General features: G+C 29.5%; 2 protein-coding genes across 2 annotated transcripts; one reads left to right on the top strand and one right to left on the bottom strand.

The window, feature by feature from the left end:
• Nucleotides 1-5,229: 5,229 nt before the first annotated feature.
• Nucleotides 5,230-6,925, bottom strand: TMM (Leucine-rich repeat (LRR) family protein). Its single transcript, XM_020371117.3, has one exon. It carries the CDS (start codon nucleotides 6,820-6,822, stop codon nucleotides 5,380-5,382), a length of 1,443 nt encoding a protein of 480 aa, XP_020226706.1. The 5' UTR covers nucleotides 6,823-6,925; the 3' UTR covers nucleotides 5,230-5,379.
• Nucleotides 6,926-8,364: 1,439 nt separating this feature from the next.
• Nucleotides 8,365-10,461, top strand: LOC109808735 (SNF1-related protein kinase regulatory subunit gamma-like PV42a). The gene is made up of 3 exons (XM_020371852.3): nucleotides 8,365-8,941; nucleotides 9,150-9,510; nucleotides 9,874-10,461. Exons 1-3 carry the CDS (start codon nucleotides 8,427-8,429, stop codon nucleotides 10,219-10,221), a joined length of 1,224 nt encoding a protein of 407 aa, XP_020227441.1. The 5' UTR covers nucleotides 8,365-8,426; the 3' UTR covers nucleotides 10,222-10,461.
• Nucleotides 10,462-16,654: the final 6,193 nt, after the last annotated feature.

Raw genomic sequence — 16,654 nt, 5'->3', positions numbered from 1 at the left:
TTAAAATATTATGTTTATGGTGAATGAAAAAATAATTAAAAAAAATATTGTAAACCTCTTTATATCGAATATTTGATCTCACATATATATATATATATATATATATATATATATATGATTTATTGTGAATACAAAAATATAATAAAGTTTATCAATATTTTTCACTTACATATATTGGTTAACTTGTGGGACATAACTAATAAATTATATAAAAACAAAATTATATTTAACTAAAACTTTAAAGCATCATGTATTTAAATTCTTCCCATTTATATATATTGTTCAACTTACTTATATACGTCTTACGTTAACGTAAGACTTATTCTTTACTCATATTTGTTCTCCCAACTATTGTTTTTAGTTCAATATATTATATATCGGTTAACCTATAATTACAAAAAAATGATTCAACAAGCAATCATTACGTAGTAAATGATAAAAATTTTCCTCGAATGATTTTTACAAGATATATGTACTTTGCCACCAATGTTTTCAATTTCATATTGATGTTTATTTATATATTAATTGCCACTAGTTGGACAATTGTTGTCTTGTTGACAGTGCTTTTCCACTGTAAAAGTCAAGTGAAGCATAAATAATTGTCTTTGTTGTGCATTTTCGTTTAGATGCGTAAGCATAAAGAGACGGAGAGTTTTGGCAGTTATAACTTGTCACACTGCTTGCTAGAGAATAAAGAGATTAATTAACATCCATTTTTTAGGCGTATATATAGGAGTGGTAGAATACTAATCAGCTCTTCCTTCACATGATGATACAAGTACATCAACTTCTTAACTTCTAAAAATATTAATTAGTCACTCCTCTCCGTAAAAGTCCCTTTATAATCAGAAACAAGGACATTGTTTTAATATAAAACTAACTGATTATTATATATGATTTATATTTAAATTTTCACTTCAAAATGATTAAAATAATACTTATTAGTGGGTCAACTTTCAACTTACAAAGTTAATTTTGTAGGTTAGTAAAAATATAATACATATTTCAAATGATATTAAAGTCTATTGTAAAATATGTATCGAAAATATTTTAATAAGAGATAACTAAAGTAATGTATGAACAAAATTTAGGTACAACTCTTTCTTTAAATATGATTGAAGATGTGTATTCTTTAATTAAAATTAAAGTTCTATCTTATATATATATATATATATATAACATTTTTTATATCATAAGTTTTTTTTATTAGACCTGAACGCATTCTCAAAACTTTGAGATCACATAGTTATGGTAAGGGAAAAAATAACAAAATAAAAAAAAAAAGGTAATATGACTGGTTGAAAGAGATATATATTATTCAAAATTATACTTTCACAATACTTTTTATTATTATTTTTTTTATTTTGATCTTTTACACTACTCATTTTATCATATGCGTCTTTTCTCTGTTTTTTTTTTTTTTGGTAATCGTAAAAGCCCTCGTAAGCTTTATTGCGCAAATGCATTTTTCTATATTATTATTATTAATATATATTCACACACATATATATATATATATATATATATATATATATATATTATTTTAATTAATTAATTATTATAGTAATGAGATAAAAAAAAGAATATTTTAATCTAAATATAATAGTAGTAATATTTAATTTGTATCTACTTTTTTAATCTATATGTATCAACTATGTAGTGCATTTGAAGAGATAATTTAGTAGAGAATGAAGAAGAAAATGAGAGATTATCGATGAATTAAAAAAAATGTTTAAGAAAGATGATTTAAGTAGATTTATAACGATACTCATGTAAATTTAATTTCACTTTATGAATTTTCATGAATTTTTTCAATAAATATTTAAATAAAATTAATATTATACTATTATCTAAATAATTAGTTAATAAAAAATAAAAATATAATTATCTAAATAATATATTTTTATATAAAATAAAATTTAATTATATAAAATATATTTTTAAAATATTAATTTCTCTCTATTTTTTATTTATTTATCAAATTTTACTCTATAAAATAATTATAATTTTTTTTTATCTATTACTTATAAAATCAATTATCGTTTATCTTATTCTTTTTCCCCTCCCAAAACAAACATTATTTATGGTAGGGAAGTAGTATAACATATAGAATTTTTGTTCGGATACATGAGATTGGGTAAATAAATAATTTGAGTTGGCTACAATGTGAGGTGAAGGTGGCAGCATATTTGTATATAATATAATTTTACTAACTAGGTAGGCCAATGATGATTCAATGATTGATGTCAGGACCGCGAGTTGTCCTCTAAAACATGTTAAATGAGTTGTCCTACAATTCTTTATATTTGTTGCCTTGACCTCTACCAACTTCCACAGCACAATATTAAGACCTAAGGATTCTATTTCTCACTTAATTATAGAATTATTAGTTTAATACTACTCATCAAACTCAAATATTAATTTCACCCTTCAAAAATGTTCTTGGGTTAAAGTTCGAAACATACACTTTCTCCCTACAGAGTTTCTGCTGAACATTTCCCACTTCACAGATTACATTATATGTGAAAACATAGAGAAACCGACACTCTTAACTCAAGGTGCAAACTATAGGGCAATAATTTATTTGTTTTTTTCTGCTTAGTATACAATAAACAATTTGTAGTATAACCAAATACCTGAAGGTAGCCCCTAAAAGTCCCGTTTCAGTAAATAATTTCTAGATTGACCCCACTTTGATCAATTAGTCCAAAATTAACACATATTTATATATATGTGTGTTGCGTGCAGTGAGGGGATTAAATTTGGCTGATGAGCATGACTTCTTACTGGCATTTTTCTAATCACCACATTTGAAATTCAAACGACTACCGACATCTCTTTATAACTATATGGTCCCCTAAACTATAATATATTTATGGTACTTATATATATATTTGACACATAATAATTGTGATTGATACTCAAAATCCCTCGTGTAATGTTTTGAGATTAAAGAGATAACAATTAACAATCGGTAAATAGATTTCTTTGGATATGCTTTCAGATGTTTGAAAATCAGCAAATATGTTGTAAATCACAAATTCAATTTATTATTTCTACATCTAAAAAATAATTAGAATTAGTGTCTGTTTGGAGATATTTTTGTGTGAAAAAAGAAAGAAATAGGTAATAATTAAGGGAGGTCTCTCTTTTTCTCATGCGGAAAATAAATAGAGGTATGATCTAATACTTTGCTCACTAGCCACCGTTATCCATTCAAATTCATAATCCTCTATTCTAAACCGACAATTGACTATTTTGATGTTATGATTTGTATCCACGACGTGAACTAGTTACAATAATTTCATTGAGCATTTATTTTCATCACACTGAACTAAAAGCAAACGAATAATGCTGCTAGCTACTCATCACATCACATTTACACTGTTTCTCTCATGTCAACATTGTTTTCTGTATATTTACACGTCCATTATGCCACCAATTTCCAGATGTGCACTATCAAGATGTTGTATTTTTTTTTTATATTTCCAAAAGATTAATATGTTTATTTAACTAAAAAAAATTATATTTATTTTATTTTATTTTATTAAATAAATATTTTAATTAGATTTAATCTTATTAATTTGGTCTTTTAAATTAAATCTTATCTTATATTTTGACTTGATCTTCAAGAGATAAATATATCTTATTTTATGACTTGGTAAAATGTGATTTTGATAAATAATTTTTCTTCATTATAAATATAACATATAAAAGACTTTGAGAGTATCTCCTCACACATCTTTTCTTGATTATATTATGAGTCTCATTGGTTATTCTCATTTGAAAAATTTGTTAATTTATTACCTCAATTATTTATTGGGAAAGACTTGTTATATACTAGGAGACTTGCACATTACGCAAATAAATCCTTGAAGATAGTATTATCACACGTTTCATTTTATTGTTAATTTTACTATTGTATATTTTCCATATTAGAAAAAAGACTCTTGTTCGTTATTATACGAAGATGGACAACAATTTTACAACACAAAATATGTATTAAAAATTATTTAAAGCACATACATCAATTCTTCCTAGCTTTGCTTAATCTTTTTTCCTTATCATATCCGTTCAGGTACATTATGTTCATTGAATGATGTTGTGTGATTATAAATTAGTTATTGATTATTAACATGAAAATATTGTATAAATTATACTTATAAATTAAAAATAAAGTATCCGTTCAAGTTTTCTATCGCTTAATCACATTTTCTTTTACATAACTAAAATAAATTTAAAATAAATATTAATAAAACTTTTTTATAATTGAGGTGTACCAGTTGATTAAAAAAGGTTGAGTAATTTTTATTTAACTTTCATTTATTTATTTCCTCTTACGATTACTTGTTATTAGGGGTGAGCAACGGGTGGGTTTGGTCGGGTTCGGGTGAAAAATGTCCAACCCATTGTAAACCGACTTTGAAAAAATGTGACCCATATCCGACCGACTGAGCTTTCGATTTGAGGCGGTTCGGGTTGAAACGAATTCGGATTTAAGCGGGTGGGTATAATCGGGTTTGAATTTTTTTGTAAACCAATTTATCTTAAGGAAGATGAAGCTTAAAACGATAAAAAAATATTTTTAAAATAGTATATAAAAATAGAATGAAGGTGACAATAGATGGTGTAAGTAGATTCGTAGTTGAAACATTTACAAACTAAAGAAGCAAAAATAAAAGATAACAAAATTCATAGTTGTTACATGGAAAAAAAATATAAAGTTAGATTACAAAATCATAAGAAATCACAGTCACACAAAATGTACTCAAAATGGAGATAAGAAGATGGAAAATAAAGACAAAGAAAGAAGCAAAAAGATAACTCTAAAAATGGACTAGTGTGTTGAGAAGTTGAATGAGGAAGGAGAAGATAAAATAAATATCTAAGTTATGAGAAAAAGGAAAAAAAAAAGTTACAAATTGATGGCTATATTATACTTGAAATAAAGACTTTTAAATTTGGACCATTGTTGTTTAGTTATACAAAAGTAATAAAAATTTAAACTTATCTCATTTTCAGTTGGGTTCGGTTTTTGGCGGGTTTAAAAATTCAAAACCGAACCCGCCTAATATAACCCGTATAAAGTCAAAATTTTAACCCGATTTACCCATAAGACCCGCCCGAACCCACCCAAAAACAATATTTTTTATCGAGTTTTTCGGGTTCGATTCGGGTGTCGGTTTAATGCTCAGCCCTACTTGTTATAATGTTTTCATATTCGACAACTGAAAGACAATAAAATAAAGAACGCCGAATCTATTTACGAGACTGTAGATGTACTAACAATTTTTTCTTCTTTAGTGCTGGCTGCTGACAAGGGCGTCCTCGGATTCTTTTACTATGAATATGAATATTTAGTTATATACTTACTCACAATCACAACAAAATCATAGTAAACAGAACAAAAGTAGCTACTCCGAGTGACGTTGTAAGTGCTTGGACAGCATCTGATGTGACATGTGTGATTGTTGGCATAGACTTTTCCGTAGCTGAAACATGTTGCACTGTCCTAACCGACCCTGGACTCGAAGAAGTTTCGCACAAACTGATACCCAAATCAAACGTGGAATCCACGCTATCCCCAAACGCATCATAATCATAACAAAGCCCAGAGTTATTATTCAGCCTCAGCTTCCTTTTCATCCTCCAAACCATTTCTCTGTCAAACGGCACCACCCCACTAAGCCCATTATCATTCAGCCTCAGTTCACTCAGGTTTCTCAAATCCCTAAAACTCTTCGGAATCGACCCATTCAAGTGGTTCCCGTCCAGATGAACCACGCGAAGGTTCGCTAACCGGCCCAGTGATTCTGGCAACGGCCCGTGCAAATTCATGTTCGACAAAATCACGATCATTAGGGCCTTCATACCGTCAAACCCATCTATAATCTTTGAGCCCATTGGGTTTCCTTTCAGAATCAAGGCCTGAAGAGAAACCAAGCTCCTGAGAGAAACCGGAAACGGGCCCTGGATTCGATTGTAGCTCAAATCCAAAAGCACAAGTTCCTTGAGGGCCGTGAGTTTCCCCGGCAAGGGGCCCACAAGGCGGTTACGACTGAAGTCCAATTTAATGAGGAAGCGGGAGTCACAAAGCGTGGAGGGAATTGGGCCCATGAGAAGATTCTGGCTGAGGTCCAATACGTTTAAAGAGGGGAAAGCTAAACCGGGTATAGAACCGGTTAGTTTGTTACCGCTCAAATCCAACGATTTTAACCCGGTGATCTGGCCCAATGAGAGAGGGATAGATCCGTTGAGATTGTTTTTATGAAGGTCGAGGATTCTCAAGCGGGTGAGGTTACCCAACTCCACAGGGATAGGCCCAACATGGGCGTTTTCTCTGAGGACTAAAGTTTGCAAGGAAGAGCCCAACAGGCCCAAGAAGGGTGGGATGGGGTGAGGGTTGTAAGTGAAACAACGGTAAAAGAACAAGGTTTTGAGATGAGGGAGGTTGGTGATGGAGGGTGAAAGAAAGGAGCGAGTGGGGTCGCACGTGGGAAAAGCGGTGTCTTCGGAGAGTTCCCCGAAGGAGAGGGAGACAACGTGGAAAACGTTGTCCTTGTCGGGCATGCATTCGATGCCGTGCCAGCGCCCGCGGCACACGTCGGGGATGTCGGTGGCCCAGTGGTTTCCGGTGGCTCTCATGATGTCGTACACCGCTTCTTGCTCTCCTCTCTCCGTTCGGGCGCCGTCTTGGGGCACGGAAAACGGCGTTTGTGGGCCGTCCACCAGGGTGGAGGGGAGCCCGAAATCCGACGTTACTGCATGGAGTAACAAAAGCGTAAGCGTGCACCAATATAGTACTACTACAGATGGATTCATTTTGGAGTGGTATGAGGAAATTTTAATTTTTTTGTTCTTGTTTTATAGTGTGTGAGGTTGATCATTGATGCATTAATGAATGAGTGATGGAGAGGATGTGTTTAAATGCGAAGTTGGTGATGTGCATGATGTGTGCTCACGAGAAAGGACGGTAGTGTATAAATTGGGGGGAGAATTTCAGCATTTATGTGCGTCACGAGATTTACACCCTACGATTTGGATATTTTATCGCAACTTCATTCCAGATTGAACTCACATCATGATTAAAGAGTGAGCATAAGTAAAAAATGTTTTTTATTAACTATTTTAATTTCACTAAAACAAATTTTATATATAATTACAAAAATATATTACTATAAATATATAATTACATATATCGTTAATATTAATTTTAAACGAGATTTAATAATATATATCATGTTCATGTATCCTTATATTTTATATTTATATTTTTTAATAATATATTAATATATATTATATCGTATTGTGAGCATGTAAAAGTAATTTTTAACGAAATTTCAAATGTATCATAATTTGTTTTTTAGTGTCTTGTTATTTCTTTTATTTATTATCGGCTATGCTCTCCCACTGCTTTTAATACTAGTCAGTAGTCACCTCAGCATTCATTGTCAATAATTTTGTTAGATCAACGATGGCTTTAATAAACACGTGAGCGTGTGTTGTCAAAAGAATAAACACGATAGCCTGAATACATTATTACAAAATTACTTTTGCAGAGTTGAAATATTAAATATATTATAAATTCTACGGTATTTTTATATATTTAAAAGATTTTAAAATTGTTATTGTTTTCTAAAATATTTAAACATTTAATTTATAATTGTTTATATTTTTGACATATTTTTATTTTTTATTTTAATATATTTTTTTAAAATTCTTAATATTTGAATATTTGAATTTAATAAAAATATTTTTGATATATTATGAAGTATGATAAATTAATTTTTTTTACATTTGTCTATAAATTATAAGAACTAAATTAAATAAAGAATTTACAAAAAATTTCTTAATTTTAAGTAAATAAAGTCTTATTGTGTTCTTCTTAAAATTATTTTTATTTTTTAAAAATAATTTGAAACACTTAATCAATATTTTATGAAAAAAATAGTAAATTAATTACTTAAATTATTTATTTATTAAGAACATATTATTTAGTGTTAAAAAAGAAAAAAAAGAAAAGATAAAAAAGTTAATACTTTACATCGTTTTCATTAATTTAAAAATATAGGCCGTATCAAAACTTCCTAATTTATAAGATAACGGTACTAATTCCTTAAAAATTTATGGTATACCTGATACCGACGCAAGATTATGGTGCATGGAAAAGCCTATGATACGTAATATATTAGTTACAGAAGAAAAACAATGCAGAAACTTGATAAGGTGTCGCCATATAACATGTGTCTTTGATGAGTCATCTAGTATACAACCACACATGGCAAGAGCAGAGCATGCATGCACAACATTACAAATCTCACAAAACTACACGTGTAAAAATGTTCCTACAAAAGAAAAAAGAATTAGATCAACAACGATAACACCATACCCTAACAATGCTTTAATTAAATCTCTTGATATCTTTGATGCTCGCTCTATATTTTCCCATCAGTACCCATCTTTTGACTAGGAAGAAGCATTTGAGAAAATTCGAAAGCATGCAGGAGATGAAGGAGGAGAAGCACATGCACATGCAACGCAGCGAGAGTATGAGACTAAAAGAGAAGAAGGTGAAAGATTTGATGGTGGAGAAGAGGAGGCTAGTGGAGGTGCCGTACACGGCGTCGTTGGCACACACGATGCACACACTCGTGGCGAACAAGGTGGCGGCGGTGCCGGTAGCGGCGCCGCCGGGGCAGTGGATCGGAGCCGGAGGGTCGATGATCGTTGAGTCTGATAAGCAAACCGGGGCCGTAAGGAAACATTACATAGGGATGGTGACGATGCTTGATATTGTGGCCCACATCGCTGGTGATGACCACTTGAGTTGTGGCGATAATGTAACAGAAGACCTTGATCAAAAGTTGTCTGACCCGGTCTCTTCCATCATTGGCCACTCCTTTGAAGGTCTTAGTTTGTGGACTCTCAATCCTAATACCAGGTTAATTAACTTGTCAACCTTTCTTTTAATTAATGTTGTTAAACAGTAAATACTCGGCATATATATATGTTTCATTTTTCAGTAACATATTGTTAATATTATCATATTAGTAAGATGTGCTGGCAGACAATTTTCCTTGCTCAAAATATATTCTTCTTTGTGGGTTTGTTTAGTTCTTCTTAATTGTAATGTTTGTATGATATATTAGTCTGTTAGATTGTATGGAAGTGTTGAGCAAAGGGGTGCATCGTGCTATGGTACCTGTCGATGGGCAAGAACTAGAAGAGAACGTGTCAGCTGGGGTTGAACTTGTGGAGTCTGCTTCGAGCTATCTAATGCTGACTCAGATGGATGTGCTTAGGTTCTTGAACGATCGTGCTCGTGAGCTACAGAGCATTCTGTCACGTTCTGTTCAAGATTTGGGAGCCAACACTGAACAGATTTATGCCATCACTGACCGCACAAAACTCGTCCATGCCATCAAGTGCTTAAAGGCTGCTATGCTAAACGCTGTTCCTATCGTTAAAGCCTCTAATGTTGGTGAAGATGATCACAAACAGCATATAAATGCAAGTCTCGTTAATTCTCCACTGACCCTCTTTTCATTATACTTCTTGCTAACCACTGTCGTGTCAAAGAATCAATATGCAGAAAGTTTTTATTGAAAATTACGATAAAATTAGATCGAAACAGATAAAGTTTTTAATTCCTTAACCATTCCATAACCAGTACTTTCAGGACATTGATTATAGCATTTTCCTTATACTTGTCATAACAGAAACATATGGAAATACTAGGAGTGCTAGTAATACACTAACATTCTTATCGGTTTGCGATTTTTAATAAAAAGAGTGTTCAAAAAGCTGAGTTTGAGAGTGCGTTGTTAGTATTTATCACGAGAATATTGCTGATTTTTGTGGAACTTTTTGCAGGGAAGATGCAGGAAGCTTATTGGTACATTTTCAGCAACTGATTTGAGGGGTTGCTACTTGGCCACGCTGAAATCATGGTTGGGAATAAGTGCATTAGCGTTCACCGAAGAAGTTGCATCGAGTCCTTTGTACAGGGAATCAGACATGCAGAATAGAGGGTACAGAAGGGAGCTTGTGACATGCTATGGTGAATCACCCTTGTCTGAGGTAATTGAAAAGGCAGTGACTAAGCATGTTCATCGAGTTTGGGTGGTGGATCAAGAGGGTTTGCTCGTGGGGGTTGTGTCACTTACTGATATAATCAGAGTTATAAGACACTATCTGCTATCAGATTCGGATGATCTGTGACGACTGACGAGCGTAGTTTTGTCCCATGCATGTTGATTGTTGGAGCCTTAGTTTATACTTTAATTATAATGATACTAGAACTGAGCATTTTGGAATGCTAGTGAACTGTGTTTTTGTATCGAAGGTGTGAGGTACAGTTCAGTATCGTCAAAATAAGTCTGCATCTTCTGTTACAATGTATTGTACACAGAAACACTTATGTTTGTGAACCTAATCTATATTTATAGACACGTTTCATCAGGTGTGCATGATTTGCTTTTTTAAAAAAATTGCACCCATGAATCGTACCGTATTATGTATTCTTTTATCCCGTTTATGAAATGAACTATTTGAACTAACTATATTAATGAATCGATTCATAACTAAATTGCTTTTATAATTAAATAGGTTCATAACCGGTTTAGAAACTGTTTTAGAATTAAACCAAATTTCAACCAGCTTTAAAAATTAAATTAGTTTTAGACCAGTATTTTTAAGAAAAATATTTTTTGAAGTCACAATTAATGCACTTTTAGAGACATTAAAAATGTTTATTAGTGGAGATTAGTTAAGTAGGTAAATACATTGGAAAAGTGGAGATTAATTAAATAGGTGAATACATTTTTAAAAGTATAATTTTTTATTTTATTAAAAATCATTTTTAAAAGAAAAAACGTTAACACAAACAAATTCAAAGTTAATTAAAAAATATTCGAGGATTATAATTTTCATGTGAAAAGTTAAAAATATTAAAAAATTATAATTGTTATGTGAAAAATTAATTTTAAAGTATAATTTGATAATTAATATTTACTTTATAGTCTAAAAATAATTAAAAAAAAACTTTTAAGAAAGAAAAAATAAAAAGAATAACCATAAGTAATGTTTAAACTATTTTATGTGATACTGTAAAATATTGAATCATAAGAGATATAAATAAATAATTTTGATTTTATTTTATTATTTAAAAAATAATATAGTGAACCTAATTACCAATATATATAGTTAAGTTTTTAAAATCTAATTTATCTAAATAATGCAGTTTTTTTTTAAAAAAAAATTAGTTATGATTTTTTTTAATTCGGTTCGAATTTAAACCGATTTTTTTTCACATTTTTTTTTTTTGAAAGGGTAGGTAACATGTTATTATGACATAGCGAAAATTACTGGTTCCTTCAGAAATAATGGTCTTTTTACAAATGAAAAGTATATATATGACTCGTTTATTTCTTTTGATTGCATTGGAACCAAGTGCAATATGCTATACTTTTTGAGGAGTTGCATTGGGGCGATTTATAGAGAAAATAAGAGGGATAGGAGGAAAAGAATGTGAAAAATAAAAAAAGTAATAGATATGATGAATCACTAGTGCAAAAAGAGTATTTTACGTATGTTATTTTCAAGTTTTTATGTCGAAAAAACGTCTGACATAAATATGGAAGATGTAAATTTATGTCGGGTTTAAAAGCTGACGTAATATTACGTCGGTTGTTTTCGAGTCCTGACGTAAAAAAGTTGAAAAACTAAGACTAGAACGACCCATTTTGCTTGTACTCGTTGTGTGTTAATTATACATCTGGAACGAGCCATTTTGGTTTGAGAACGGAACGTTCTAGATGCAAAATTAACACATGACATATGCAAGCAGAACGGGCTATTCTGGTTGGAGAACGAGCCGTTCCAGTTGGAGAACGGGCAGTTCCAGATGTAAAATTAACACATGACATACGTATGTTTTCATTTAAAAAATATACTTATGGAATAACCATAAATCCTCCAAAATAACACACACAAACAATGTTTAAGTTCAAAAATATCCTCCAATCCAATCTATTTGCACTAACCTTGAATCCCAACACCTTCGAGTATCCTTAAACGCTAACTTAAGCAAGACGCGCACCAAAACTTCAATATAATTGAATAAAATGATCTGCAATGATGAATGGACATCGCGACCATTGTCGCCGCCGTTCAACGTCACCGGAAACACCCAGGATGTGTAGAAACTCATCGCCGGAGGTCGTCTGAACGTTCTGCAAATAAATTCCTAGAGCGCGCGCAAAGAAATGAATAAGAGAAAGGAGATATAACAAATTTTTACGTCGGACACCACGAGCTCCGACGTAAATTTTTAAATCTACGTCGGTCTATATAGAGGGCCGACGTAGATTTTAAATTTTACGTCGGACCTAGTAGTGTCCGACATAAAAAACTTGGTTTAAATTTCAAATACTACTGCATTTTTTTACATCGAATTTTTCGTTTTCTAACGATAAAATAGTGACGTAAATAACAAAATTTGTACTAATGAATGATAGAATAAACAATAAATAATCAAAAAATAAGGAGAAAATGAGGTGAAATTCCGGAATGATGAGTATTTTTCTTGCTTCTTTGTTAACTGTGTGTTATACATGCCTTGCTCAAAATTGTTACTTAAACTGGTTTTTGATTAAATTTGAAAATGTCATTAAAGTAATTGCATTCTTGTTTAACTTTAAAAATATAATTTTTAAGGTTAAAATAAGAGTTTTCTTGTATGAGTGGATAGTTGAATAAAAATAAGTTGACAAATTAAGTTAGATTTTATTATTAGAATAAAAAATATATTTTTAAATTTATGGACAATATAAAGAATTGGTTAATATGGTCTTCTTTGTGATGTTGATCTTTGGACTATTACCTTTTGTTTCACTATACTTAAATTATTCTTTAATGTATAATATAAATATTATTGGATCTTTTATAACTTAATTACTAAACTATTTGTTTTAAAATTATAATGGTGTCGTTGGTCAATGATATCGTTGACTAACGACACCCATGCCACATAATTGTTTTTTGCAAAATGTTAAAAAAACGAACACATGATACCATTTTGATAGTATTAAAGTCGCATGTAAGATCACCATTGATGTTTCTGATTTTAGCATCACTCATTTTAATTTTATTTAGTAAAAGTGATGTTGTCCCTAAGTGGGGGACTTGTTTATTTTACTTATTTTATTTTATTTTTAGTGTTGCTTTTTTAGTAGAAAAATTGTTTGATGTGTGTATGTCTAATTAGAAGACTATTTTATATTATATATTTTATAAGTTTCATTGCTCCAATTGGGTGATTGTTTTATTATTATTTTTTTATTGTCCTCAAAAGAGAGATTTTTATATATTTTTATTTTTATTTTAGTCTCACTAACCCTTATTAGGCTATTTCACTTTTCTTCTTCTTTATACATTTTTTCTACTACTCTTTCACAACACCATGACAATCTTGTGTATATTTGTTGGTAAGATTGAGTGATCAAGATTAAATTTTTTAAAATTAATTATTGTTGATAGTTTTTACTTGTTATTTGTTATATTTTTTATTTCATTCGTAGATATTATGGATCAAATTGTCATTTTTATTTATACCAAGTTTTTTGAACATTGTTGTGTAGTCAAAACTTCTTGAGATGAGTCATATTGGTGAGTCTTTCAACATTATCACGCAAATAAGGTTCGAGTCTTTGACCATTTACATGCAATGTGCAAGTAAATTATTTGATCTTATTGTAAATATAATATTATCAACTGATAAAACAAATAATAATATAAAAATGAGACTAAATTAACTCATTCAAAAATAGTGGGACTAAATTAAAAAATAAATAAAAAATCAATTGAATAATTTAACCTATTTTTTTGTGTGAAAGATATCGATGTTTGAACATGTAGAATCATTATTAAAAAATCTGAATATTTAATGTAATTTCACATTTATAATTTAAACTAAAAAATGAAAATATAATTTGTATTTATTGGATAATAATATATAAAATAATATAATATCAATGATGAGTTAAAAAAACATGAGAAGAGAATAGAGTTAAAAAGAAAATGAAAGATAAATAAATCTGTATTTAAATTGATTATAGAAAATATATTAAATAATAGATTATATAAATTAATTATTAAAAATGTATATTTATTTTTATTATGTAAATTTATAATTATTAATTTTAAGCTAAATATTTTTTGCTAGATAATTTTATGCTATATTTAACATTTAGCATCAAATAAATATTTTAAAATTAAACCTAACTGATACAATAATGCTATATACAATATAATACTTGTATTGTAACTCAGATTCGCTAAGGGTTCATTTGGTATTAATGTCGTGTTAAAAAGTTGAGAAGAAAATGAAATTAAAAATAAAATAACATAGTATAATATTGTATAAATAACTTAGTAGTTTGAATAATAGCAAAATAGAAGGTGAATTTAAGGGATTAAAATTGTGTAACTAAAAAGTATATCAAAATTGTGATAAGTGCAATTTAGTCTAAAGAATTTATTAAAATAATGTTATGACGTCGTTAATTTTATGAATCTTTTGCATTTTCATGAAAATAAATTTTACTAATAATTTGAAGAAAGAAAATATTTCACAATGATGAAATCATAAATTTTTTTTTTGAGAATTATCTGGCTTAAATTTGACAGCATTATTGGAACATTATATATGATAAATAGTAGTACATAACTCAGCACGCAAGAGGATCTGAACGTGGCAAGAAATTCAAAGAAATTCTTGGAAAGACCAAACGAAAAGGAAAAGAAAGGGAATAGGTATCTGTTATGCAAACAGCTCATGTAATTAAAAACTTAGAAGACAACAACCTCGAGCATTGAGATTTGAGACCACCTGTTTTTCATTACTGTCTTCACCACTTAACCACCATACTCTAACAAACAAGACAATGACAATATTTAAAAACTTTATGTTCTTAGAGAACAAAAACTCATTTAGCATTTCGAAATTAACCAAAAGGGAAATGAAACAATAATCATATAAAGACAGACAAAAGGCATATATTGGTTGTTGGAATAGAATAATGGTCACTGTAAATAAGCACGGGAGAGCACCATTATAAATTTTAACTATAACAAGTACTACTTTTTTTTGAAAGGGCTATAAGTACTACCCTAAACTATAAAGCAATGTTAATATGCTTTAAGTAGCAAGCTGCTTACATCAATGCAAAGTATGCTTATATGAACAAGTTGAACTCGAATGAGCATCTAAATTTAAGTCTGAAACATTTCTTCATTGATGCCCATAGTATTTTTTTTATAGGAAAAAAAAAAGAAGAAAAATACACTTATATAACTTAGATAGTTAATGCAGACAATTAAATGATTATATAAGTGTTATTATGACTTTAAAGATTAAAATTTAATAACATTTTAAATAATATCTTTATCTAGTATCAAAAGTTGATAACTTAATTGATTTGACATTTTATTTTTATAAAAGTCGAAATATCACTTTATTTTTATAAAAATTGGTATGATAAAAAAAATTGTATCTTCTTATAAGAAAATAATGTCCTTAACTAACTTATAATTTATTTATTTATTTTTGGAGTTATAAAGCCCATTCTATCATCCACACACAAATATTATGATTAGCATGCTTGAGTATAGTTTGCTTACGTCAGTAGACTATGAACAAAATATGTCTTTCAAACAAGTATTTCGAGCTTCTAGGTATCTATAATTAATTAATAACATGCATGCTTCTCAGTAGTACTATCAAAACATGTATAAAAATAAATAATTAAATAAAGTAGTTGTAAGTTGTAACACCGAAGCAAGTTAACCCATACCAAAGATTGGTTTTGCACTCATACTGTACGGTTAATTGTATAAAGTGAATTTTTTTATCCTAAAGAAAAGTTCACATTTTTTTTTGTTGGAAGTTAAAGTGCATATTTAACGGTTGCATGTGTGATTGAGCATAAAAAGTATGCAATGGCGTTGGCAGCAATGCATTCAACTCGTGGTTCACCTTTTAGCTTAAAATTACTGAAATGCTAAACAGAAAGCGCGATAGAAAAAGTAATTGTGCGACATTTTTAATTTTAACTTGTCTAACTAATGTATTAATTCTTTGTGTAAAAAAAAAAACACTAATGTATTAATTCTAGTTGACTCGTGTCGTCGGACACTGTTAATTATACCTTGTTAGAGTGTTTTTTTTTTATTTTTATTTTTAAAAACTTTTTTCGGTTTTTATTCAATGACGTATTTCAATTATGATATATTTCAATCACAAGCAACACATATATACATTGGAGATGCACATTCAGCACGTGTATATAATTGAAGAATAATTTTTATTTTATAAATTAATTTTATAAGATTGAGTAATAAATTAAATTCTTATTTGTTCTTTAAAGATGATATTAGAAATCATTTTAACGAATATTTTTGGATTTATTAAGTCATTTGCTATTGGATTGTTACCAAATCACCTGCATGTGTCTAGTTTAACAAATTTTATGTTCAAGATAAATATATTGAAGATTTCACATTAATTAACTATAAATAAGATCACAAGTCGATTTACAAAATTTAGTTAAATTTTTATCCACTTTCTAATAATATATAAACAATAATGTAAAAA

This window comes from Cajanus cajan, chromosome 10 (assembly GCF_000230855.2).
Source record: "Cajanus cajan strain Asha chromosome 10, NIPB_CcT2T_4, whole genome shotgun sequence".
Classification (NCBI taxonomy): domain Eukaryota; kingdom Viridiplantae; phylum Streptophyta; class Magnoliopsida; order Fabales; family Fabaceae; genus Cajanus; species Cajanus cajan.
The sequence above is the reverse complement of the archived record's forward strand: the minus strand, read 5'-3'. Positions and strand labels throughout refer to the sequence as shown.